This window comes from Alexandromys fortis, unplaced genomic scaffold (genome assembly GCF_014885135.2).
Source record: "Alexandromys fortis isolate MF-2015 unplaced genomic scaffold, M_Fortis_MF-2015_v1.1 scaffold_0, whole genome shotgun sequence".
Taxonomy (NCBI): domain Eukaryota; kingdom Metazoa; phylum Chordata; class Mammalia; order Rodentia; family Cricetidae; genus Alexandromys; species Alexandromys fortis.
Window position 1 is genome coordinate 40,016,564 of NW_026067949.1, and position 25,953 is coordinate 40,042,516.

At 37.4% G+C, this 25,953-nt stretch overlaps 1 protein-coding gene across 1 annotated transcript; it reads right to left on the reverse strand.

Annotated features, from left to right (window-relative positions):
* Positions 1-3,142: 3,142 nt before the first annotated feature.
* Positions 3,143-25,284, reverse strand: LOC126506294 (UDP-glucuronosyltransferase 2A3-like). Its single transcript, XM_050149720.1, has 6 exons — positions 24,551-25,284; positions 11,553-11,701; positions 8,828-8,959; positions 7,158-7,245; positions 6,537-6,756; positions 3,143-3,826 (listed from the first exon to the last, which is right to left on the reverse strand). Exons 1-6 carry the CDS (start codon positions 25,269-25,271, stop codon positions 3,532-3,534), a joined length of 1,605 nt encoding a protein of 534 aa, XP_050005677.1. The 5' UTR covers positions 25,272-25,284; the 3' UTR covers positions 3,143-3,531.
* Positions 25,285-25,953: the final 669 nt, after the last annotated feature.

Genomic DNA, 25,953 nt, shown 5'->3' on the forward strand with positions numbered 1-25,953 from the left:
TAGAAAATAATAATTATTTCTAAGCTACAGTTTGGACCTGTAAAACCTCCCAAACTAAACAATCAAAATGGGGTATGGGACAATTGTATTCTGTCAATTATATTTTAAAAAAAAACCCTGATTGGTCAGTAGTCAGGCAGGAAGTATAGGTGGGAAAACCAGACAGGAAGTAGAGGCAGATCAAAGAGAACAGAAGTATTCTGGGAAGAAGGAAGTTTTTTTTCTGCAGTTGTGAGCCCTCCACAGAAAAGCAAGATGGGACTGCCTCACTGAAAAAGGCACCAAGCCATGTGACTAGCATAGACAAAAACAATGGGCTTATATAAGTTATAAGAGCCAATGAGAAGCCTGAGCTCATGGGCCAATCAGTTTACAGTTAATGTACACCTCTGTGTGATTTCTTTGGAACGTAACGATTGCGGGGACCAGCCAGGACAGAAACTCAGAAAACAAAAATGAAAATGAGGTATCTCTCAGTTGAGGGCAATAAAACATGAGTTATCTGGTAAGCAATTATTAATAGGCAAGATATGCAAAGTTCACAATTCAGAGATAGGAGAAAAACCCCTATCAAGTTCCCAGTGTGGTGTTTATGAGGGCAAAGATGAAAATGAGTTGGGAATGACTAGGATTTTGTACTGATCTCTTACTACTGATTAATTTTTATAGCTATAAATGTGCATGACTATATTATTTACCATAAGAGAGACTGATTATGACCTATTGCTTAACAATAACTGTCTATCATTGTTGGACAATTTTTTAAGAAGCAAAGAAAAATGAATTGAAATGTCAATATGAGTCAAGCTTCCGTACATAGCCAGACACTTTGTAAGAAACAAAACAAGCAAAAACAAAATACAAACAAACAAACAAAACCACCAAAGTTTACTTGTGGTGCTCCGTCATACTCTCATTTAACTCTGCCCTTATCTTTGCTTTCACCCGTACTTCTGCTTTCTTTTTATTAAGGTAAGAACTAAACAATTAAGATCATGTAGCCATATATGCCATTTGCTGTACTATGAGTTAGAAGATTTTTCATTTTTGTGGCCTAGGTTCAGAATGACCTACAAAGTGTCTTTGTCTCTGTCTTTCTGTCTGTCTGTTTCTGTCATCTCTCTGCACTCCTTTTCACAGCTAATAAAATCATTTTTTTTGTCTCCTGATTCTGCTGATGTGTCTGGGTTTTCCCTCATGCTCCTCATTATGATCCAGCTTTTTCTCCTGCATTAAAATTATTATCTGACAGAGAAAAGAAACCTATCCAGACTCCTAGACAACAAGAATGCCAAGAAATACATAAGAAAGTATGAAACAGAGGCACATGGTAGGCTGCAACCTCAACAAGCCAGCCATGCCTTCCACAGTCACCTTGACACAGCTGGAGTGGTCTAGAAAGACAAGCATCTGATAAAGTGCCTCCATCCAGACTGCCTGTTCGTCTGCAGTGCATTTTCTTAATTGAGGATTGATTGACTGATATCATTGGGCCTAACACACAGGGATTTGGCCCACCTCTGAGAAGATGGTAATAAGTTGTGTAAGAAAAAGCTGAGGTGGGGAGAAGAGCAAGGGAGAGAGAGGTGAAAAACAGGGCACAAGTGATCTTATTGGGGAAATGGTAAAATAAGAGCTCCAATTAGTGAGGAGGGATAAATACAGAAAAGAAAGGAAGGATAAATGAGAGTGAGGATGTCAGAAAAAGTCATAAGGGATATTAGTAACTATCTGTTTTAAGAAACCCTGTAAAACACACACACACACACACATACACACACACACACCACACACACACGCTAAATTTTTTTCCAACTGGGCTTGCAATGTTTTCTGTAATAAACAAAGACCATCGAACAAGAACCTTGACACCAGCCATGAAAGTCCCTGTGAGTCATGAGCCAAGAGTTGAACAAGATACTCTCTAAACATTACAGGCTATTGTTACTGCCCTTGGTTGTCTCCTGGAGTGTGTCCCTGGCGCTGAATACCTCATGTACTTCAGAGACAGGGCTTAGAGAGCCCTGAGCTGAAACTGATGGGAAAGTCTCCTCTATGAGCCTTAGCTTTTACGGTACCAGAAGGCCCCATGCAAGCTCCCAATGGAGGGAGGCAACCAATAATCCTACCTAGATATGATGCCTGTGAATCCTAACAACAGCGAGTGTGGCAGGATAACCCTAAGGGTGTAATAGTGACATGCATACCTCGGTAGAGACTGGCCAAGAGCTCTCTAATTAGACTTAAAGTCCACTCAATAAGAGGGAAATCATGCCAGGTACTGAAAGCAAACTCCCTGTTATCCTGACCCCAACCCCTATTCAGCAATGTTCTCTGAGCCTTAGGTAAGGAGTTAACTATTTTGTAGTTTTATACCCCTTGGGACTGTGATTCATAACTCTGCATTGCATTGGTTGTAGTTTTCTAACGCCCTGGGCTTTTTAAACTAAAAATATCCTTTTGAAAATTTTATTGATGTGTTCTTTTTGTACATCGTTTTCATCCATCCTGAACCCCATCCAGTTCCTTCTATAACCTTCTCAACTCCTAAAATTTATGACTTCTTCTTTGATTGTTATTCTCTCTCTCTCTCATATATATAAAGTGAACAAAGTCATTTGTTGCCTAGGTTTACTGGGGTTGCGGACTGTAAGATGGTTTTTCCTTGCTTTATGTCTAAAAGCCACTTTGAGTGAGTACATATTTTATTTATATTTCTGGGTCTGGGTTATTTCACTCAGTATGTTTTTTTCTAGATCCACCCCCAAGACCCAACAATACCACTTTTGGCTATATGTCCAAAGGACGCTTAATGATACCACAAGGACATGTGCTCAGCTATGCTCATAGCAGCATTATTTATGATACCCAGAACCTGGAAACAACCTAGATGCCCCTCAAATGAAGAATGGATAAAGAAAATGTGATACAATTACACAATGGAGTATTGCTGAGTGGCAAAAAAATAACATTTTTTAATACAGTTTTGTGAGAGAAAGAAAATGAATTTGGTTGGGCAGTGAGATTGCGAGGATATGGGAGGAATTGGAAAGAAAAAATGTGATCAAAATATTTTGCATGAAACATTATTTTAAATAAAAATAAATTTTCAAAAGGTATAAAAAGAATTCATGCTCTAATACCTGCAACACTGGAGAAATAGAAAAATTCATTTTTATTAGAAAAGTATCTTCTCATAACACACTAATTTCCTGTGATCATTCTTAGATAATATGACAGGTTTGTTTCATATATCAATTACATACTATATGTCATCACTTTATTTATATAGAACATGTTTAGAATTAACAGTTTTCATATCTAAGGACAGTAAGCAGAGAATGATAAGACTGCCTACTAAATGACAACCAAAATGGGTGAGCAGATGAAGTAAACCTAAAACATTTAACATGATATTTTGTCAAAAAAGAACAGGATACTTGAAAATAGTATAAAAGCAGGTGAATGCAAGTTCTTTGTGGCTAGAATTGCTATAACTGTCATTCAAGACTTTCTCAAACCTAGAGAGACCTAGTTCTTTTTTTTTCTGTTCCTCCTTTTCTTCTTTTCTGACTTACATAGTTTTCGACAGGTAAACAAACAGCATTTAGTGATGATGAATACCAGAGTTACAACACAGACCAGGAGAAACCCAATCACATCTAGCGAGTGATACTGGAACCAGTTGAGGTTGTGGGCTGCCACACGAAGGTGCTTGGCCCCTTTGTGGCGCATGACAAACTCAATCCAGAAGACAGCTCGGTCCAGGGGCTTCACAGGCTGTTCATGGTGAATTCTCGATAGCCTCATGGCATTTTCTTTATAGCTAAAAGATAAACGCATATAAACTGTTTATTGATTGTTAATGAAACATCTTATATACTATGCAAGACATCAGCTATATAAGTTTAAGACATACTTAATAGTTTCTGCAACTTTGTTTCAGAGGCTGTCAGAAGTTTAAAGAAAAAGTTGTGTGAGCAATACGTTCCTAGACAATGTGGTCAAATACAGATGTAGAAAAATTGTATGATCCAGTATCAAATCTTTAGTCTCATTTTTCTGATAGAACTGTGATGTCATAGGAACTACAGTGCTCAAGAAGCAGGGGACATCTACACATGCGTGTGTGTGTACATGTGTACATCTGCACATAGTGTGGCCACTAGAATTTAGGAAGTTCGTGTTATAGATACAGGAAACAAGCAGACAGTAATTTTAGTGTTCTGAGATCTCTCACTCCTCCATGCACATTTACAAGCTTGTGATCCAAAAGACAACATCTCTCTTACTCAGCAATGTGAGACTGAATACAAAAACCACTACTGTTATTTAAGAATGACATGTACAAGGACAAGGACTTGGACGTTGTGTAGGAAATAAAAATAGCTCTCTAAAATCAGATGCCTCGGTCATTTGGCAAAAAAAAAAAAAAAAAAAAAAAAAAAAAAAAAAAAAAAAAAAAAAAAAAAACATTTGAGAGTGAAGGTTTAATCATTTTTGAAACAACCCATTGCTGGGATTTATATATCTAAAAGGCAAAATATGTTGTCTCTTTCAGTTTCCCAATTTTGAGTCAGAACTATTCTGCCTCGTGTTGATTCTATTCGGTTTCGTTTCATTGGTGGCAATGAGAGAAGGCATGTGATTTGTGGGTAGTTGCTTCAGTGCTGTTGACTTCCTTAGACCTGGGCAAGCAGCATAGTGGTCATCAGGTTCATGGGATGCAATTGGTGCACCAGCCATAGCAAGGCACTACTTATATGCATTCTACTTTGCTCATTGTAAAAAAGAAAACAAAACAAATGAAAAAAAAAAGTCTTGTATTTTTTTATTTCACTGAACCAAAAATAGAATCAAGATACAGTTTCACAGGATCACACAGCTGAAATTTAGGCAAACTAGATTGGTGATAAAATCCTAATATTTACCAATTTGCTTTTCCAATGAGGTTTTCTGCTTAGAGATTAAATTTCAAATTTATGTATATTTGTCAGAAAACATTGTGACCATTTTTTTTTAAATTCTATTTTTATAAAAAGCCGGACAATAAAGGCCTTTGTTTATTAACTTAATTCACCTTTTAGTCATTAAATGTCTAGACATAAAACTGTTAAAACATCCTGAATAATTAACATGCCTATCATTTGTATATGTATAATATATAGTAGAATGTATCCTCTTGCATTTTCTTATCTCTGCATGTGTAAATGAACACGGAGAGTGGGTGGTACGTGCACATGTAGTAAGTAGTCAGAGAACAACCGCTAGGTGTTAGTCCTCAAATTCTACCTTGTCTAAGACAGGTCTGTTGTGCACTGATGTACCCAGCAGCCTAGCTGGTCTGCTTTTGGGATTCTCCTGTCTCTACATCTCATTTTTCTCTAGACACCTAGGTATTACAGACAAAAGCTAAAACACGGGGGATCTGAACTCAGGTGCTCACTCTTCACGGCCAGAACTTACACTGACGACCCTTCCCAGCTCTCTGTTGAAATTTTTATTTATTTTAGAGAATCAGATAATGGAATAAAACACTATTCCCTATGTTCCCAGCAATCTTAGCTATACTATTTGCCTTTTTGTTAATATGAAGTTATTTCATGTTAAATACCATTTCATGTACATATATGTATACCAAATCATACACACACATATATATATATGGTTTCTAAAAATACTTTTATACTATATATATATTTATATATATGATCTTTCTAAAAGTGCTTATGGTTATTTAAAGTACCATTTTAGTATATATATGTAGATGTACTATTTATATGAGCTGTCTAAAAGTATATACTATTTATACATATATGTATATATGTGAGTTTTCTAAATCAATACATATGAGCTTTCTAAAAAATTTATGATTTTTTTTGGATCAATAATTTTAAAACTAATAATAAAATATAATGAATGATCTGTGCATCAATGTTTAAAAGGATCATAAAATGTACCCACTCTGATAGTTAATAAAAATGAATCAAACTATTACTAAGAACTTGGAAAGAGTCTAAGGTATCAAAAGGCTCTGTTAACATTTACATAAAAGTGTAGCTCATGTCTAAAAAATAGTGACATTCCTAGCCCAAAGATTATCTCCTGAAATACATTCCTTGAGTAGCTTAAATATTATGATATACTTACTCTGAAATAACTAGTATATAATTGTAATGTTCGATAACACTATAAATTGATTTTGAAAAAATAATATTCAGCATATAATTCTGTCTTTTAAACAATTTTATCTAAGGGCTTATATACTTATTTCTTAAATGAAAACTACAAGTGAATTTGTTTATTCATAAACTATTTTGCAAATTATTACAATCTTCAAAGAATTACTTTCCCCAGTTTCAGGAGCTAACTTTAGTAGATAGGAAAGGAGAAAAACATTTTTCTTTTTTGGAAACTGTTTTATTTTCTCCTCTTTGAAAATGAGACAAATGTAAGATACGAGACATTGGGAATTTTCCAGAATGATGGCAAGGTTAACCAGTGGCTGACAAGGATTTCCAAACAGTAATACTTACGAAGGCTCATTAATGACAGCTCTCAAGGCACTGAGTAAATCTGCACTTGTCATTGTGTTGAAATTTACTTTCAGGGCTGCTCCTTTGGCCTTCATGTGAGCAATGTTGTCAGGCTGATCAGCGAACATGGGAACTCCCACCATAGGGATCCCGTGGTAAATGGCCTCGTAGATCCCATTCGTTCCACCATGCGTGATGAAGGCTTTGGTTTTAGGATGTCCTGTTTGAGGAACAGAGTGACAAATTAGTATGGATTTCCAGCTATGGTATTCGCACAAAAGGTATAGTGTGAGTCACTGAAGAAGGAAACACAGCCTACAAAGGTTGGGCACATAAGACATTTCCTCCATAGAATTAACCCTTTCTTCACTGACTGAGAAGGTACCACTGGAATGGTGAAATTGGATGGAATCCTCAAAACCGATGAGAGTCCCAAGTTTGAATGCTCTTTTGTGAACCAAGGCAAAACATAAACAAAACAACCCTTAATTTCATGGCTAATTATTTAATCATAGTTGTCTCTAAAGTAGAAGAAGTGCAATGTGAAAATATAAATGATTCGATATTGTCAACTGATCTGATGGATTTCTGCCTGCATAGCTTTGGACCCCATGGACTTACCAAGTAGATCATTCTGGGGAATCCAGTTAAAAAGCCGCGTGTTGGATCCTAAAGTGGCCGGTTTCTGGCCTGAGTATCTCCACAAAACCTGTTGGAGAAAATGTTGTGATTTTGCAAGCTAAAAACACACAGTGAGGATGTGGTCTGGCCATTGTGTTATTTAGAACAAAGATAGCCTGTATTTATTAGATGATCCTCAAGGAGAAAGCACATTTGTGGCTGCTTGTAAAAACCGAGAGATATAGTAGACCTGTTCATACCTACCTATTCACAATAGCTTCTCCTAATAGTCTAATAGCATAATATTACCACCATTATCTTCAGTACTGAAAAGCTGATGGAACAAGAAGTTAAATTTTAATTAATCTGAATATTGGGATCAAAACCACTATGAATGTGAATGCCATAAACATTTATTTCACAAGATTTATTGATCTTTATTATGTCCAAAATGCGATTTTTTTCCAAAAATATAACTTGGTTTAGTGTTTGTAAATTTCTTTCTTATTTCTTTCTTATTTATTTGACTTTTTTCTTTCCCTTTACATCACCTCCTTATTTGACTTTGCCTACCAACTTCTCTTTGTTTTTGATTTTGTCCTTTCTTCTTTATTCCTCTCTAGTCTTGGCCTCTCTCTCTCTCTCTCTCTCTCTCTCTCTCTCTCTCTCTCTCNCTGTGTGTGTGTGTGTGCGTGCGCGTGCATGTGTGTTTCTCTGTGTTTCTAGACTAGATTAAGTTATTTGGTTAAAATGTAACATTCTGTTACATAATATTTCCCACAAAGAGAAAGAAAATTTCATATAACTAAAAAGTAGAAAATTAAGGGATACTGTAGACCTTAACACACAAGTTTTCAGAAACATAGTTAGAATGCGTGTTTCATACATCTTTATATACTTTCTCTTGCACATAAATATAAAGCTACATAGAGAATGCAAATATAGGATTCAATTATTTAAATTCATTAAGTATAAATTGGAAAATTAATATTCTTTGACTATTGCAAGTCTATACTTGAGAGTATAGACTCCTCAACTTTGGAAGAATTCATGACTTGAAGTTTCTACTTCTATATGAAGTACACTTTGGTAAAGTCCTAATAAAAATCCTTTTTAAGCCTGGTCTCTGCTCTGTATGTAGCATTTCACATCTTGTGCGCCACTTTGCTAAATCATGCATTGGAATTTTTGCTAGGACTCAGTGCAGGTCACGGAATTTCACGTGGTCTCGATCTTCCTCTTTGAGGGTTTGTGCCTAGTCTTATTATAACTTATTGTGCTATGTTCAGCTGTTATCCCTGGGAAGCCTCCTCTTATTTTGAAGGGTAATGGAGGAATAATGGATCTGGGGAAGAAGGGAGGTAGGAGTGGAAACAGCGGAGGCAGGGGAAACTGTGGTGGGACCATAATGTATGAGAAAGCAGTAAAAGTAAAAAGATCAAAGACTACAAAACATGTTTTCCCATAGTCATGCTAAGAGTCAGTAGGCAAATGATCAAACGTAACTACAAATACCACTTACATGTTCGATCAATATTTACTGCATGCTGGTCTCAGCTGTGATCCCTAAGTAATAAGTTGCAGTTTCTACGTTCAAAGAACTCTGTCTTCTTTGCTCACTAGGCAGCCCTAAGCTTCACGGTTTCCCAGGATCAAGAGGATGTACCAACCTTCTGAGGAATCTGGGCAAGAGCTGAGGCTATGAGATTGGCTTTGTCTTCTGTCAGGTTTTTGACCATTGACCCCAGAGAAAACACCACCACACCGTGTTCCCCTGAGCTCTGGACGAATTCTTCCATTTCCTGTAAAAAATAACATTCTGTCTATTAAAAACACACACCAGCCCGCCCCACCCCACAGGGGCACATGCCTTAAGGCAGAGGAAGGCAGATCTCTGTGTGTTCAATCAAGGAAAGTCTGGTTTACATAGTGAGTTTCAGGCCAGCCAGGAAAACATAGTAAGACATGTCTCGAAACAGACATGACCATAAGGGAAAAAAGAAAAGAAATTAGTAAAACTGAAAAGATCTAAATTCTTAGATTATTTCTGTCTTACCTTGTAGAACTACCTACTCATTTAAAGAGGAGACATCTCTCTGAAACATACATGAAATATATTCGGTAAAGCCATGGTAGTAAATCAATATAGAAAGAAACAACAGCTCCTGGCAGCTTTTCTCCAAGTAAATGGAATTGTTGCTTTCAAAATTTAACACTCCTCATGCAACTGAGCTGTTTGCAAAATGGGGAATTATTCCATGGAAGTAAGGCTATGATTTTAATATTATTATGTCTGCTACATAAACAGTATCTTAGATTGATCCACCTTCTCTCTTGATTGTTACACAAACAATCAAGGCTACTTTTATTTATATACTGTCTTCCCTACTTCACAAAACCAAGAAGAAATCTGTTAGTGGTGGGATTTTATAATTGCATACTTAAGAAGAACACAGTGGCTAGTTTACTGCTCTAATCACAATGGCATTTGTGGACAATGTTGATTGTCTTCCTGATGGATTATCTCCCACCTAAAAATAATTGCAGTAATTGGAGCCTTATAGTCAAAGTAAAAAAAATAATTTAAAAATAAACTTTCCTCAACATTCACATTTTAAAAAGTTTGCACTGCAAGAATGGAACTGAGTTCCTCACAGAATAACATGTGAATGCCACTGTCTAGAAATATGTCCTGTGGCCTTTGTGGCCAAAAATCTACAATTAATGGATGGAAGAAGACTGCTATTTTCAGCTCATATTAAGATTTTTAAGAACTTCATATAACTTTGTTAGTTTTTGTTTTAGAGACAGTCTTGTTACACCTCTCAGTCTGGCCTCAGACTCAAGATTCCCTGCCTGAAACCCTCAAGTGCTGAGATTGACAGGTACACTATTTGATTGTTTTAACATATTTTCAAATATATATTTATACTATAACACATAAATACAGGCACACATAGAAATACCCCATTGACAGACAGACACACACGCACACATACTCATACATGGACACTTAGATAGAAACACACATTGACAGACAGACAGACACACTCACACATACACTACTCAAATGATGTTAAACTTTTACTTGAGGGAACCTCATTTTTTCCTCATTCAAAAAATATGAAAGCCGTGATTGACATTTACTTGGTCAGCATCTATTTTCTTAGACAGTTGTCATTTGGAATGAAGGTTCCCCTTTAGTCCTATGAAATATGTCTAAACAGTTTTGTAGAGTTTTGCATATGGAGGGACTTTAGGAAATTAAATCTAATAGTGTGTCATGGAGTTTACCATCTCTGTATCATTTAGCTATTGATTCATTAAATTTTACACAGTAATATTTAGTAAAGACTGGTGACAGCTATAATACAAGAAAAACATATTCATAAAACTAAAATAAAAGTTACATTTAAATACACCCTCCACAGCCTATACAGGAATACAGAACTTCCCAGAAAAGAAAAACACTTAATCTGCAATCTTCTGCAAATTCTGTGCCCGAGGAGTTACCAATCAAATAAATTTATATTTGTCTCTTGTCTCTGTACAATTCTCCTACTTTGTTTGCCTGTTATCTCCTTTTATTCTCAGTAATTTTTGTTTCAACATTCCTGGCATTCATTTTTTAAAAATATAATATGCAATGTTCTTTTTTACTTCAAAATCTCCTCACTTCATACTCATAGAGGCCCTATATATCTCTTGAGTCTACCCATTTTATTACTTTTACTCAACGCTGATGACTCTCAAATAAACTGGCTATTTTTTAGAATTCTCAAAAGTTCTCTTCATTGAAATAATAAATTTTCAGTTCTTTATCATATGTAATTGAAAGGCAAACTCATCACTGTCAACTCTGTATTTTTTTACTGCCAATTATCACTCCGACAGTAAAGGTCAGCACATCAATTATTGCCTAAGATTAATTAATTAATTATCATGTCTGAGATGCCTTGATTCTAAAGGCCTTCAATACATGTTTTCTCTTACTCATTAAATTCTAATATATTTGCCCAGATCTCTCAAGAAGGCATCTTTCTCTTTCAAGCAGTTGGGCACAGATTCTGGTTCACAGCTCTGCCAGGCACATGTGGAATTCACCTTGGTCATCTTCATGGTTCTTTCCACTATTTACTGCGATATTCACAATGCAGACACATGGGTACTTTTTTTTAATACATCATTCCAATTTTGTTCTTAATCCTAAATTTCTTTAGTAATGTTGGAAAGATCCAACAAGTTTCGTCAAAAATTACCTATGATGAGGAATATAAATTCCCCTGGTGTAGTGAAGCTACTAATAGTAATATCAATGTTAATAAAGTTATTAACCTTGTAAGAAAATCAACCATTATATCACAGATTTCTTAATACCTCCCATCACAGACCTACCTTAGGTAAAGGCTTGGCAGGTTTGCAGTGCAGTCCTCCAACAAACTCAAAATTTGGTAAATATGGACGAGGAAATTCAAAGTCCCAATATGTCCGAATTAGCCAAATCTCAGCTTTTCCAATGGTCTCACAGAATGTTGTGGGTCTTCCTTTAAAACATGCAGAAAATTGAGTGGGCAACATTAGCAGTCATATTTGCTGAGGAAAAAGTGCACTATAGAGAGGCTGGAGGCTTGACTCAGTGGGCAACAGCTCTCGCTACTCTTGCAGAGAACCTGGGTTATGTTTCCAGCACTCACCCGGCAGCTCATAAGCATCTGTAACTATACCTGTAGGTTGTATACATGCATGCAAACACTAAAACACATAAAAATATAGTTTACAAATGTCCCACATTTCTACATAAGTTATTAAGATGAAAATTCCAGTACTCTGATATGCTTGTCATGATTATACGTTTAAAGGAAGGGAGGAAGGATTGTGGGGAAAAAAGAAGCCAGGATATGGAAGTAGTAAGGTAGTAATTATAATTTCATAATCTAGTCAATGATATATTATTAAGGGCTTGGCTGTTCCAAGGCTTTCCTTTGGTCCTGATCAAAGGAGAAGGAATACACCCCTTTCTCAAATCCAGGAATATGCCTATCAGAGCCAGTAATGGCCTAAGTCCAGGTCTTTGGGGAAGCTGTGGCCTTGTATCCAGAGAAACAAACACCTTCCATCATTATGTGGCTATCATAAGCAGTTTCAAGTCTGGTGTGTGTGTGTGTGTGTGTGTGTGTGTGTGTGTGTGTGTGTGTGACAGCTTGTGTGCATGTGCATGTGTGCGTGCTTGCTCTGTAATGGTCTTGAGATACCCTGTCCTCTCCTTGTGCAACATTGTTTGATTAACGTCCCATTGGTTTCATCCCATTTCTCCCCTGTAAATAGTATTATAAGATGCTGCACTTTTTAATAAGATAGCTTGGAATAAGACAGCTTATGCAAGACCCTCCTACCACAGCATTCCCATCTTCTCCTTTATTGTCTCAGCTCCTAGCCACTTCCATTTAAGATCCTGTCATTGAAGAGACACCTACTGGTCCAGGTTGATCAGTGGGCAAGAAGAGAAGCAATGAAAAAGGCTAATATTCAGGGGGAAAAACCTTACTTTTTTAACCTACCAAAAACACATTTTGAGTTTGATTTAAATATCTAGGTTTCTGTATTACACTGCCTAAACTATAGACCATCCTAGGAAACCTTTTTATGATGGTGGTTAATTATGATAAAACTGTCCACAACTAATATAGCTAGGTTTTATTCAGGCAGATATCCTGATCTGATAGGAGAATTATATAAATTTGATAGAATAACTTATGACTTCAAAATTAGGATAAAGCAAATCATATAATTAACTCAATCTCCTCCTAATTTATGGACCTATTTCAGTTTAGTGCTGAGCTATGCTAAGACATTTTGCCTACTGTGGTTACAAACATTGTCCTCTTACCAAAAAGAGAGACTGTCCTCGAAAAACTTCAACGTAGTGGAAACATTTCCTGTACCCAGCGAAACAACAGAACATGGAACATATTATCAAAGTGGAATTTAATTGCATATCATTTTTCTTCTTTTTCCTAATAGAGATATGCAAATTTCTTCAGAGACAACATAAAGAAGCAATACAGTCCAGTGGTGACCCAGAATGCATGTTGTGTTGACAGCTGGATTTGGTAATGTGTAAGAATCACCCAGGTGTAGGTTGATCCCGAATTTCCTGAGAAACTGCCACACTGCTTTCCAAAACGGTTGCAAAAGTTTGCATTCCCACCAGCAATGGATGAGTGTATCCCTTTCTCCACAACCTCTCCAGCAAAGGCTATCATTGGTGTTTTTTATTTTAGCCATTCTGACAGGTGTAAGACGGTATCTTAAAGTTGTCTTGATTTGCATTTCTCTGATCACTAAGGAAGTTGAGCATGACCTTAAGTGTCTTTTGGCCATTTGAACTTCTTCTGTTGAGAGTTCTCTGTTCAGCTCAGTGCCCCATTTTATAATTGGGTTGATTAGACTTTTACGGTCTAGTTTCTTGAGTTCTTTATATATTTTGGAGATCAGACCTTTGTCAGTTGTGGGATTGGTGAAGATCTTCTCCCAGTCAGTGGGTTGCCTTTTTGTCTTAGTGACAGTGTCCTTTGCTTTACAGAAGCTTCTCAGTCTCAGGAGGTCCCATTTATTCAAAGAGGCCCTTAGTGTCTGTACTGCTGGGGTTATACGTAGGAAGTGGTCTCCTGTGCCTCCTTGGGAATATACCCAAGAGAAGCCTTATCATACAACAAAAGTATATGCTCTACTATGTTCATAGCAGCATTGTTTGTAATAGCCAGAACCTGGAAACAACCTAGATGCCCTTCAATTGAAGAATGGATGAAGAAAGTATGGAATATATACATATTAGAGTACTACTCAGCAGTAAAAAACAAGGACTTCTTGAAGTTTGCAGGCAAATGGATGGAAATAGAAAACACTATCCTGAGTGAGGTAAGCCAGACCCAAAAAGAGGAACATGGGATGTACTCACTCATATTTGGTTTCTAGCCATAAATAAAGGACATTGAGCCTATAATTCGGGTTCTTAGAGAAGCTAAATAAGAAGGAGAACCCAAAGAAAAACATATAGGCATCCTCCTGAATATTAACCTTCATCAGGCGATGAAAGGAGACAGAGACAGAGACCCACATTGGAGCACCGGACTGAAATCTCAAGGTCCAAATCAGGAGCAGAAGGAGAGAGAGCACGAGCAAGGAACTCAGGACCGCGAGGGGTGCACCCACACACTGAGACAATGGGGATGTTCTATCGGGAACTCACCAAGGCCAGCTGGCCTGGGTCTGAAAAAGCCTGGGTTAAAACCGGTCTCGCTGAACATAGCGGACAATGAGGACTACTGAGACCTCAAGAACAATGGCAATGGGTTTTTGATCCTACTGCACGTATTGGCTTTGTGGGAGCCTAGGCAGTTTGGATGCTCACCTTACTAGACCTGGATGGAGGTGGGTGGTCCTTGGACTTCCCACAGGGCAGGGAACCCTGATTGCTCTTTGGGCTGACGAGGGAGGGGGACTTGATTGGGGGAGGGGGAGGGAAATGGGAGGCGGCGGTGGGGAAGAGACAGAAATCTTTAATAAATAAATAAATTAAAAAAATAAAATCCACTGTGCTCAATTACTACCAAAAAAATCACCCAGGTGGTACTAGTTTTGAAGGCAAGAAGAGATGCCTTCTTAGGTGGAGAACAACTGGGGCTTGTTACTTTGTGGCAGGACTGAAATCCCTGAAGAGAGGCAAGAAGTGGCCACTGGTGAAGGTATAAGCTTAGTTACAGTAGGGTCAGAGAGATACAAGTACCTTAGGATGGCTACAGCTGTGGAATGGAACTGACCTGAACCTGTACAACAAGCTGCCCGTACTACAGAGGCAGACTTGAAGAAGCAGAACTGCACAGGCCACTTGCTTTCCAGGAGTTCATGAGTGGTTCTGAGAGGACAACCACTTAGTCTTCTCACTGTTGAATTTTGATTCTGCTTTGATTTGATTTGACTGTGTCTTGATTCTTCCCTCTTGGAGTTAGAAAGTTTGTAATTTATTTTTGATTTTACAAGAGTCCATAGTAAGAGGCTTTGGACATTTAACGAGACTGTATGTTTTTAAAAGGACTTTATAATTCCAAGTGTTGAAACTTTTAAAGATTGTGGAACTTTTAAAGCTATATTATACTTCATATGTGTTTTTAATATTAATATCACATATTGGGGATGACTGTGAAAGGAAACGTTATAGATGAATAGTGATACATTTTTCTGTCATCTTGACAAGGGGTCAGTGGTGTGGTCTGCCTTTGGTCAACTTGACACACATCTACACCCAGCAGAGAAGAGGAAATCTCTGTTGGTCAATTGGCCTGTAGGAAAACTTTAGTACAGTAATGATTATTGTTGGAGGGTCCAGCTCATTGTGAAGACAATGACAGCACTAGAAAGGAAATTTTGGATGGTATAAAAAAGTGGGCTGAGTGAAGCCATTGGTAGCAAGACATAAACAGTATTCCATCATGGCTTCTACCTTTAGTCAAAATCAAATTCAAAGTATGAGGCTGAGTAGAAGGCACAAACGTGAGTGTAAATAACTACAACCATCTTCCTAACTGACAAAGATGTCAAAAGACACAGCATCTTCAGCAAATGGTGCTGAGGAAAATGAATGCTACATGGAGAAGAATGATAGTAACCAGTATCTATCACTTTGCATAACAGCAGCTCCACATGCAGCAAGGATCTCAAAAAGTGAAGGCAAGAAAACCTGAAGCTGTTTGAAAAAAAAAAAAGCCTAGAAAAATCTTATAAAAATCAGTGCAGACGGGGCTGGAGAGATGGCTCAGAGATTAAGAGCATTGCCTGCTCTTCCAAAGGTCCTGAGTTCAATTCCCAGCAACCACATACATGGTGCTTCACAACCATCTGTAATGGGGTTTGGTGCCCTCTTCTGGCCTGCAGGCATACACACAGACAGAATATTGTATACATAATAAATATTTTTAAAAAATCAGTGCAGAAAAGTAAGCACTGTAATTCACAAAGGGGATCTCATAAACTGAAAAGAATGGGAAGAATTTGAGAGTCAAGGAAGGAAAAAAAAACTTATTTTTTAACCCTCTCAAGAACATATTTTTGAATCTGACTTCACTATCCAGGTTTCTGGATTACATTTCCTTAATTGTAGACCAGCCTAGGAAACCTTTTCATCGTGATGATCAATTATAATAAAACTGTCCACACCTGATTCAGAATATTTTACAGCTATACATCAGATGCAGTGTTAATATCTAGAATATACAAAGAACTCAAATGTAAAGTATCAGGAAAACAAGCAAAGCAATTAAAACTTAGTAGTGGGTCTAGAAAGAGACTTTTCAAGAAAAACACAAAACTAAGGAATAACTCTAAAAGTGCTTAACATCCTTAACAATTAGAGAAATAAAAATTAAAACTATTTTTTATTTCATCCTACCCCAATTACAATGACTAAGATCAAGAAAACAACTGACAACAAATGGCCGTAGCAATAGAGAAACATTATTTCATAAGCATACTCGAAAATGCACAAAAGTGTGTTTATTCACACACACATATGTAATTATGTCACAAAGCACACAGAGTGATAATAACTCCAAGGCCCACAAGAATAATAAACTAACTAACAAAAATCCTAATTCCTAAAATGGGAAAACTTCCTTCAAATTGTGTTAGGAGATACCTGACACAATATAAGGTTTTGCTATTGGTGACTCATAAAATCTCAAAGATCCTGTTAATGAAGATATTGTACAAGTCTGAAATAGAATGTAGAGGAATGCAGCTAGAATTGCCCTGGAATCCTCCTCGCTGAGGGCTTGCTTTCACAGTATTGAAGGTGCTATGTAAGCTGCCAAAGGAGAAAAATCAATTAATTGTCCTACCTGCTGTAAAGATTAAATAAAATGAAAGTCCTCTCATAATTTTTAATTACAGGGAGGATAGTGGCAAACTTTACTGTTATACACTAAGATGCCTGCCCCTCCAGTGAGCCCCTGCTGAGTAGAAGATAGGCTTCATTCACAGTTCCTGTGGCAAAGGTGCACAGTAGTTTATCTTGGTATCCTGTTTTCCAATTCTCTCAGCCAAAGTTGAGGTCAAGACACTGGTCATATTTTACTTATGACATGGATTGAGATCTTGGACAGTAATTGAACATGGCTGCCATCTCTCTAAAAAGAGAACTATAGACATATTTTCAGAGAGGTGGTTAAGTAATACATGGGAAAGAAGCTGTCCGCAAGACGAGGGAATAGGCATGAGCCAAACCAGCGCTGGACCTGCTGAGACGGACACAAGATAAAGGTTCTTGCTTTGTCATCACTGTTTACTCTCCTGACTCAGGGCTGTCCTCTGACCCCCACATGAGCATTGTAGAGCATCTGCCTCATACAAACATTAAAAAGTAATATTTGGAATTGAAGTAAATTTTGGAATTAAATTCAAGGCGAGTCAGGGCTTGATGGTGAACTTTGATGGTACAGAGTTTTGAGAAATATAACCCTTTTTAAAAGGGTGAAAATTTGTCATAGTCACTGGGGACAGCTTCCTAATGCATGGTAAAAACAATGCTGGAATATACCTCTGGCAGTGCAACATAGAAACCCGGAAACTATCAATCTCTAAAAGACTTGATTTCTTCAGAGACTAAAGCACAGTAAAAGTTTTCACCTCATCAAGGGCTTATACTTTATTTTTTTATTTTATTCTGTTTTCTAATGAATGACTAATTTTGTCTTGCAACATGATGTTCACTCTGAGACTGAATCTATCTTTCTATTTAGTTTTTTTTTTCTTAACTAGAATCCAAATGATATACTAAAAACCAAACAGAAAGACATGCTGGTATACCAAATATGTTAATATTTTAAATTTAATTGTGCTAGATGGCCAAGGATGCTTTAGTCACGGCCTTCATGATTTCCTTTATTTGCTGAGTTATTAAGATATTAGGCACCTCAATTGATGGAGTGATATAGATATTTAGATAAATAATTTGCAATTGAAAATATTTGTGGAATGAAATTTAGAGTTATGTAGTAGAGATTGAATTAGTCTCATCCTGACATAACTGTTTATGTTTCACCTTATTACTGGCATAAATATTTCTTACTTCAGCAACAATATATTGTTTACCAATAAGAGCCATACCATCCTTGAAAAGATGAAAATAAATGCATGTTCTATTCTATTGATACTTATCTGTACATCATTTTTAAAATTGATAATGATCTGTTACATTTCAAGGTACTATCAAAGAGTTTAACAATTAAAAACAAAGGGTAATAATAGGAAAATGATTTCATTCTATTTCCTCAATTAGTTACAAATAAACAATTGAGTCTTTCGCATGTGAAGTTTTACATGGACACAAAGTTTATAAGATGCATTCCTTTCATTGTATTTAACCATTTCCTAAGCTTTAAAATACTAACAACTAGCTTAGCATCAAATGCAGTCTCTTACCTAGTGTTTCACTGTAAAACTTATCCCAGAATGCAAAGTCATATTGTTGGAGCCCAAATTCAAAAAAACAGTGACAGCATCATATATTTCACCCTTTCTGGGAAGGTCATATGGTCTGATAGTTCACTCATGACAACGGGTACATAGGAGAGCGGAATTGGAAGGTGGCCACAGTATTTCTCCATGGTAGACCCCATGCTGAACCTGAGGGTGTTCACAAAAGGGACCCGAAGCACCTCGGCCACCAGCTCTCCACAGGGAATGACAGGGTCTATGACCATTACATCATATTTTGCATCCCGGAGCTTGTCCATGAATGTCTGGTTGTACACTGCACTCCTACAGAGACCTTCAAAAACTGCAGTCAGTTGAATAAAGAAATCTTGCAATGTTTTTGCTGCTTGCCAAACCGACAAATTTGGAATGACATTCACAGCTACATTTACTAGCTCGTTTACATAATTCTCGGCAATGTCGTTCTCTTGCGACACAGGAATGTTCTCAAAGTTCAGTACAGAGTGTTTGTGCTGATCCATGATGATATTGGGGAATTTCAGCACTGTCACCTCATGCCCTCTCTGCACAAGCTCCTCAAGAATAGTCTGCAGGTTCAGACAGTGACTCAAATCACAGGGCCACACGAGGACCTTGCCGCAGAAGCCACAGCCGACACAGCACAGTTGAAACAGAAAAACTGCCACAGTCCACTTCTCAGATGCCATGGTGTGCTTTCCCAGGCTGCTCAGTGGAGATTGAGCATTTACTCAGTTGAGTAACAATTTAGATATAAAATAAATCAAATATTAATTTCCAAAGTTACGAAAACACACAGGTCAAGAGATAACAGTGTGATATAGTGCCCATAGAACATTGTTCCATAGATTAGAGTGATATTCATGAAGAACTGGACCCAGTTGTTAACAATTCTATTTTGAGCTTTTTAAAAATGGGACAAAATGTAATATTTTAAAATTAATGATGTAATGATAGCACACACAGCACATGCGTGTCAGCAGGAAGCTAGATGAAAACTTCTGAACTAGGTGCCTGGAAGAACATGCTAAAGAAAAATGCTGTTGGAATTATGATCACTGAAGTGAGGAGCTTTCGGTTCACTGTGTGGACTACAGAGTGGGCAGGAAGAAGCCAAGTTCAAAGAAGAGACTTTGGATTCATTTTACATCTCGATGAAAGCTTATCAGGGAGAATATTATCTCAGCCTGTGGACGGAACCATAGGGTTAGGGTTCTAAGATGGATGAAAAGTGAGAGTTCACCAACAATTTAAAACCAAAGTTCTGCCTCAGTTCCTAACCTGAGGAATCAGAGTGAGGTGATGTCTGTAGCCAAGACATGAAAGGAAAGTAGGAATAGAAAAGGACTGGCCAGGGGAAGGGAAGGATGTACTTATACTTCAGCTAAATCTTCAAGGATGAATACTTTATGAAGTGGAAAAGTACTATTTTAACTTAAAGAGAATGGAAAATCAGTTGCTACTATTTGCATGACCCCGTATATTCAGCCTCCAAAACAATGCAGTCACTCACTCAAGTTTCAGGAGAAAACAAAAGTCAGAAATTTGTAACAGCCAGAAGATCAGAGAGTTTGTTGCAAGACTGTGTCTCCTAGTGGTGCCAGAAGCTACAGCCATCTGCATCTATCATGGCAGGGAAAAAAGTGAGCCACTACACCTGGCTTGAGCCTTTGACACCTCCAAGTTCAACCCCCCCATGACACACTTCCTCCAACAAGGCCACACCTACTCCAACAGGGCCACACCTATTCTACCAAGGCCACACTGCTCTGACAAGGCAACACCTCTAATAATGCCACTCCTCACGAGGCTGTAGGGGCTAATTCATTGAGACCACCACAACACGCATGCTCCACTCTTTTTTGTTTTTTTAACTGATTTTTATTGAGCTCTACGTTCTGCTTCCCTCTTTGCTTCTTACCTCCCCTTCAACACTCCTCCAAGGTCCCCATGCTCCCCAATTTACTCAGGAGATCTTGTTTCTTTTTTTTCTACTTCTCATGCAGATTAGATCTATGTATGTCTCTCTTAGGGTCCTCATTGTTTTCTAAATTCTCTGGGAATTAAAACAAAATAGTACCGTTTTCCCCCCGCCCTCATTCAGTAATCTAAATTGGGATTAAGCTATTAAGTCCCCTCTGCCTATGCAACAAGAAATGTTCATGTGTCTCTGAATGGAAAGCTTCTAATGCAGAGGCTGCAGGTCCACCTTCCTTGCAGGAAGTCCTAAATTAGTTAATCATTCAGCATAGAATATACCTGGAGATTCTTAAGGGCATTTTCTCATGGACTTTCTCCTTTGCTTGCTTCTTGCTCTGCCGCTCCTTGCTCCTTTCCACTTATCTTGTAGTCCGCCCAGCTCAGAATTCTGTAGGGAAAGGTTTTATAACCTGACCAATTCAGACTCAATTTTTTTTATAATATCTGATAAACTCTGAACAATAATTATGGTCTTTTAGCGACTTTAATCATGCTGCCCACTGTCAGTCTTGCTTCTTTTGCAAATACATGTGAACCTTTGTTTTCAATTCTTTGGAGAAAAGGCTGAGAATCTAGAAATATTCTTTGGATAAAAGGTGAAGAATCTATAAATATATAGTCCATTGTTCCAGAAGTTCTGCTAAATCTAATTCTAAAGCACACTGCAGTACAAATTTACTAACAGATCCATTAAAGTGCTACTTGAAAGGACCACAAAATTCTGCTAAATAGTTTAAACAGTATAACACTTGTGTACTAAAAGTACACTGCTTACTAATCACAACACCCATCAAAAAGGAGATAAGTATATGGAGCTATTTCCATTTTAAGACTAAGAAGTAAAACTCATTCAGGTGGCTAAGACAGAAAGTAATTGTAAAATTTAGAGGTAAGTAAATATTTGCTCAAAAATATCATTATCAGGTATGAGCTACCAAGTTCTGTTCAAACTGATTGGGCTATTTGGTTTTTCTCCTTCTCTGTATCATTCCTTCTTTCTTCCCTCTCCCCATCCCCTTCCTCCTCTATTTATTTTTCTTTCTCCTCCTCCTCTTCTTCTTTCTATGATACAAGGTCTCATGTATCTGAGTCTAACACACTTCAAACTCCTTTGTAAACTCCAATGGCAAGCATGGGACTCTCTTTGAGCCTTTGGCCAGGAAAGCTTTGGTGGCTTCCTAAACAGCATAGACAATTGTCATTGCTCTTTATTTCCCACCAGCAATAAATGGCCAAGCCAGGCTTCTGAAGACACTACTTATTTTGGATATTGGACACAAATTTTCAAGCTTGTCCCTGAATTGCAGTTTAATTCCTGTTGGCTAGTGTTCATAAGGTCAGAATGTGCTATTCAGGGTGCTGAGGTAGAAACAGTTATATGTGTTGCACGGTTATGAACCCTATGAACAATAGAACCAACCTGATGGTAAGATACTCCAACTGGTATAGTAGTAATACCAGGACTGTTTAGGGCAGAGGTTGTTACCAATGATCTTCTGATAGCTTTGAGACTTACTCCATGCGAAAGAATTCATGTCTTTTACTGTAAAGCCAGTTAGAGCCTGTGACTGGGTAGGTCATAAGCCATAAGAGAATCTACTAACTCTGCTTTGCTTAGTAGAAATGTAGTCAAAGTGTCTGTTAGATATTTTTGTTTATACTCATAGATTAACACTGATCATAGTCTTGATCAAGGCAACTTCTTTTAGCAGTGGGAAATTTTTATCACTCTATAGGAAGTAGAGCCTGGCAAATGGGGACAATGAATAAGTAAAGTAGACTAAACTCACATGCAATAGCCACCTTTGTTCAGAGCATCCAACAATTTATACTCTGAGGGTTAAGAGAATCCACATCCATAGAGTGTATAATCACAAGGCCAAGCCACTTGTGACTGACAAGCCAAATGCAGCATAAACATGTTTTTCCATAGAAGCACTTACACAAAAGATAATAGGCCGGGTTAACTCACTTCTATCCAGTTCACCTGGGAGGAGCATGAAAGCACATTCCGAGAGCAACAGCAAGCTTTTGAAGAAACTGAGGTCACAAGACTCTTGTTTTCTCACAAGCAACAATCCTCCTTATTTAGATAGGCAATGATTTGTATATAGAGTTATAATAGGCCAAAGAGCTGAGAGCAAGTTAGTACTGAATGCTCAGTCTTAAATAGGACATTTATATCACTGCCATTTAATCCCAGGATTTTGGAGGCAGAGGCAGATGAATCGCTGAGTTCAAGGGCATTCTGGTCTTCAGAGTGAGTTCCAGAACAAACCAAGCTACTCAGAGAAACCACATTTCAAATAACAAACAAACAAAAACAACATCAAAACAACTAAATGCATTCAATAAACAGGTTGGGAAAAAATTAACAAAATAGATTTCAAACAAAAACTAATGAAAGGAAATAGAGAAGGAAACTATTCATCTAAGAAAATCCATCAAGATGATATTTCAAGTCTAAACATCTATGTCTCAAATATAAAGACATTCATGTTCATAAAAATACTGCTACAGCTTAAATCACATGTAGACCATCATACACTAGTAGGGCAGCAAACTTTCCCAGATATATATCTTTAGTTCTCTGTCTTCATGAGGTCATGACCATGGAAATATTTAGCTTAAGATGTGGGTTGAAATCTGGGACAATAATCCAACATGGCTGCCATATCTACAAACGGAAAACTATGGACACATATGCAAAGGTGGTTAAATAATACAGGGGACAGGAAGAGTTGTTTGTAAAACCGGGGGGCGGGCAGGGGGGATAGGTTTGAGATTGACAGGCCCTGGACCTGCTGAGATAGACACAAGGCAAAGGTTTTTTCTTTGTCATCATTGTCCACTCAACTGACTCAAAGTTGTCCTCTGACCTCCACTTTACACCCTAGAACATGCACATTACACAAACACCACACAATAACAATTACAACTAAAATTAAAAATTACAAAGCAACCCTGGGCATGCTTGCTGTTGGAACTCTTAACTTAGAGTTTGGAGAAATGCACTCTCTAAAACAGAATGAAGCCTTGGTGTAGTCACTGGGGATTGTCACAAAACATTGTCAAGGTGAAAAGTTTGCTACAGTGGTTTATACTTTGAACTGTGAAATACAGAAACCTGGAAAAACATTAGTGACTAAAAGACTTTATTTTCTCAGAGGTTAAAGCACACTAAAAGTTTTCACTTCACCAAGGACATTTAGGTATGTTTTTTTAATTTCTTTCTGTTTTCTAATGAATGATCAAGTTTGCCTTGAAACTGAGACTGAGCCTATCAGGTTCCATTTAGATGGATTTTTTAAAAAATTAGAATTGGAATAAAATATTAAATATCAAGCAGATGGATATGCTGATACTAAAATATTAATTTAATTTAATTTGCAGCTGCAAGTATTTGTGGAATAGAATTCAAAGTCAATGCACTTCATACTGAATTTTGTCTCACCCTAAAATTATTTCATAATCATTTCATTACCTGAACAAAAAAGATTTCTTATTTTTGCAACAGTGTATTGTTTACCAATAAGAGACCTACGATTTTAAAAAGATACAACAAACTGTAATTAATTAATCTGACAAATTATAAGTCTTTATCTGACAAACAAAACCATGTTCTACACTATTGACTTTATCCTTGAGTACCTTTTCTTAGATATGATGACCTATTAAACTTCAAAGTACTATTAAACAGTCTAACAATTATAAACAAAGGTTAATAATAGCAAAATGGCTTCATTGTACTTCCCCAATTACTTATCAATAAGCTCTTTATCACTTTTACTTGTAGAGTTTTATATGAACACAAAGTTTATAAAATGCATTCCTTTCACTATATTTAAACATTTCTAAAGTTTAAAATACTAACAACTACCTTAGCATCAAATGCTGTCTCTTACCTAGTGTTTCACTGTAAAACTTATCCCAGAATGCAAAGTCATATTGCTGGAGCCCAAATTCAAAAAACAGTGACAGCATCATATTTTTCACCCTTTCTGGGAAGGTCATATGGTCTGATAGTTCACTCATGACAACGGGTACATAGGAGAGAGGAATTGGAAGGTGGCCACAGTATTTCTCTATGGTAGATCCCATGCTGAACCTCAGGGTGTTCACAAAAGGGATCTGAAGCACCTCAGCCACCAACTCTCCACAGGGAATAATGGGGTCTATGACCATTACATCGTATTTTGCATCCCGAAGCTTCTTCATGAATGTCTGGTTGTACAATGCACTCCTACAGATCTCTTCAAAATTTGCAGTCAATTGAATAAATAAATCTTGCAATGTTTTTGCTGCTTGCCAAACCGACAAATTTGGAATGACATCCACAGCCAGGTGCAGAAAATGGCTTAGAAATTTCTCAGGAGTCTCATTTCCATACAACACAGGAACATTCTCAAAGTTCAGTGCAGAGTTTTCAATCTGGTCCACGATAATACCGGGGAATTTCAGCACTGTCACCTCATGCCCTCTTTGCACAAGCTCCTCAAGAATTGTCTTTAGGTTCAGCCAGTGACTCATATCACAGGGCCACACAAGGACCTTGCCGCAGAAGCCACAGCCGACACAGCACAGCTGAAGCAGAAAAACTGCCACAGTCCACTTCTCAGATGCCATGGTGTGCTTTCCCAGGCTGCTCAGTGGAGATTGAGCATTTACTCAGTTGAGTAACAATTTAGATATAAAATAAATCAAATATTAACTTCCAAAGTTACGAAAACACACAGGTCAAGAGATATCTGTTTGATACAGCGCCTATAGAACATTGTTCTGCAGATTACAATCATACCTATGAAGACCTTGATCCAGTTTTTTTTTTAACAATTCTATTTTGAGCTTCTAAAAATGGGACAAAATACAATATTTTAAAATTAACCATGAAATGGTAGCAGGCACAGCACATGCATGTCAGCAGGAAGCCAGATGAAGACTGCTGAACTAGGTTCCTGGAAGAACACCTAAAGAAAACTGATGTTGGAATTATGGTCACTGAAGTGGGAGGCTTCTGGTTCACTGTGTGGACCACAGAGTGGGCACGAAGTCAGGCTCAAAGAGAAGACTTTAGGGTTCATTTTAAATCTCTTTGAAAGTGTGTCAGGGAGAATATTATCTCAGCCTGTGGATGGAACCATAGAGTTGGGGTTCTTAAGATGGATGAAAAGTGAGAGTTCATCCACAATTTAAAAACAAAGTTTTGCCAGGTCTTGAGGTAGGTTGCTTCCTAATTATCTGAGAAATTGCCATACTGATTTCCAAAGTGACTGTATTCCCATCAGCAATGGAGGAGTGTTTCCTTTGC

Bases quoted from the DNA above. Each gene is read 5' to 3' on its own strand.
- LOC126506294 (XM_050149720.1), bottom strand. From the start codon at position 25,271: ATGGCATCTGAGAAGTGGACTGTGGCAGTTTTTCTGCTTCAGCTGTGC. The intron at 8,960-11,552 runs GTAGGTCTGTGA...TATTTTTTACAG, and splicing joins CTGCCAAGCCTTTACCTAAG to GAAATGGAAGAATTCGTCCA. The intron at 6,757-7,157 runs GTAAGTCCATGG...TTCCTCAAACAG, and splicing joins TCCCCAGAATGATCTACTTG to GACATCCTAAAACCAAAGCC.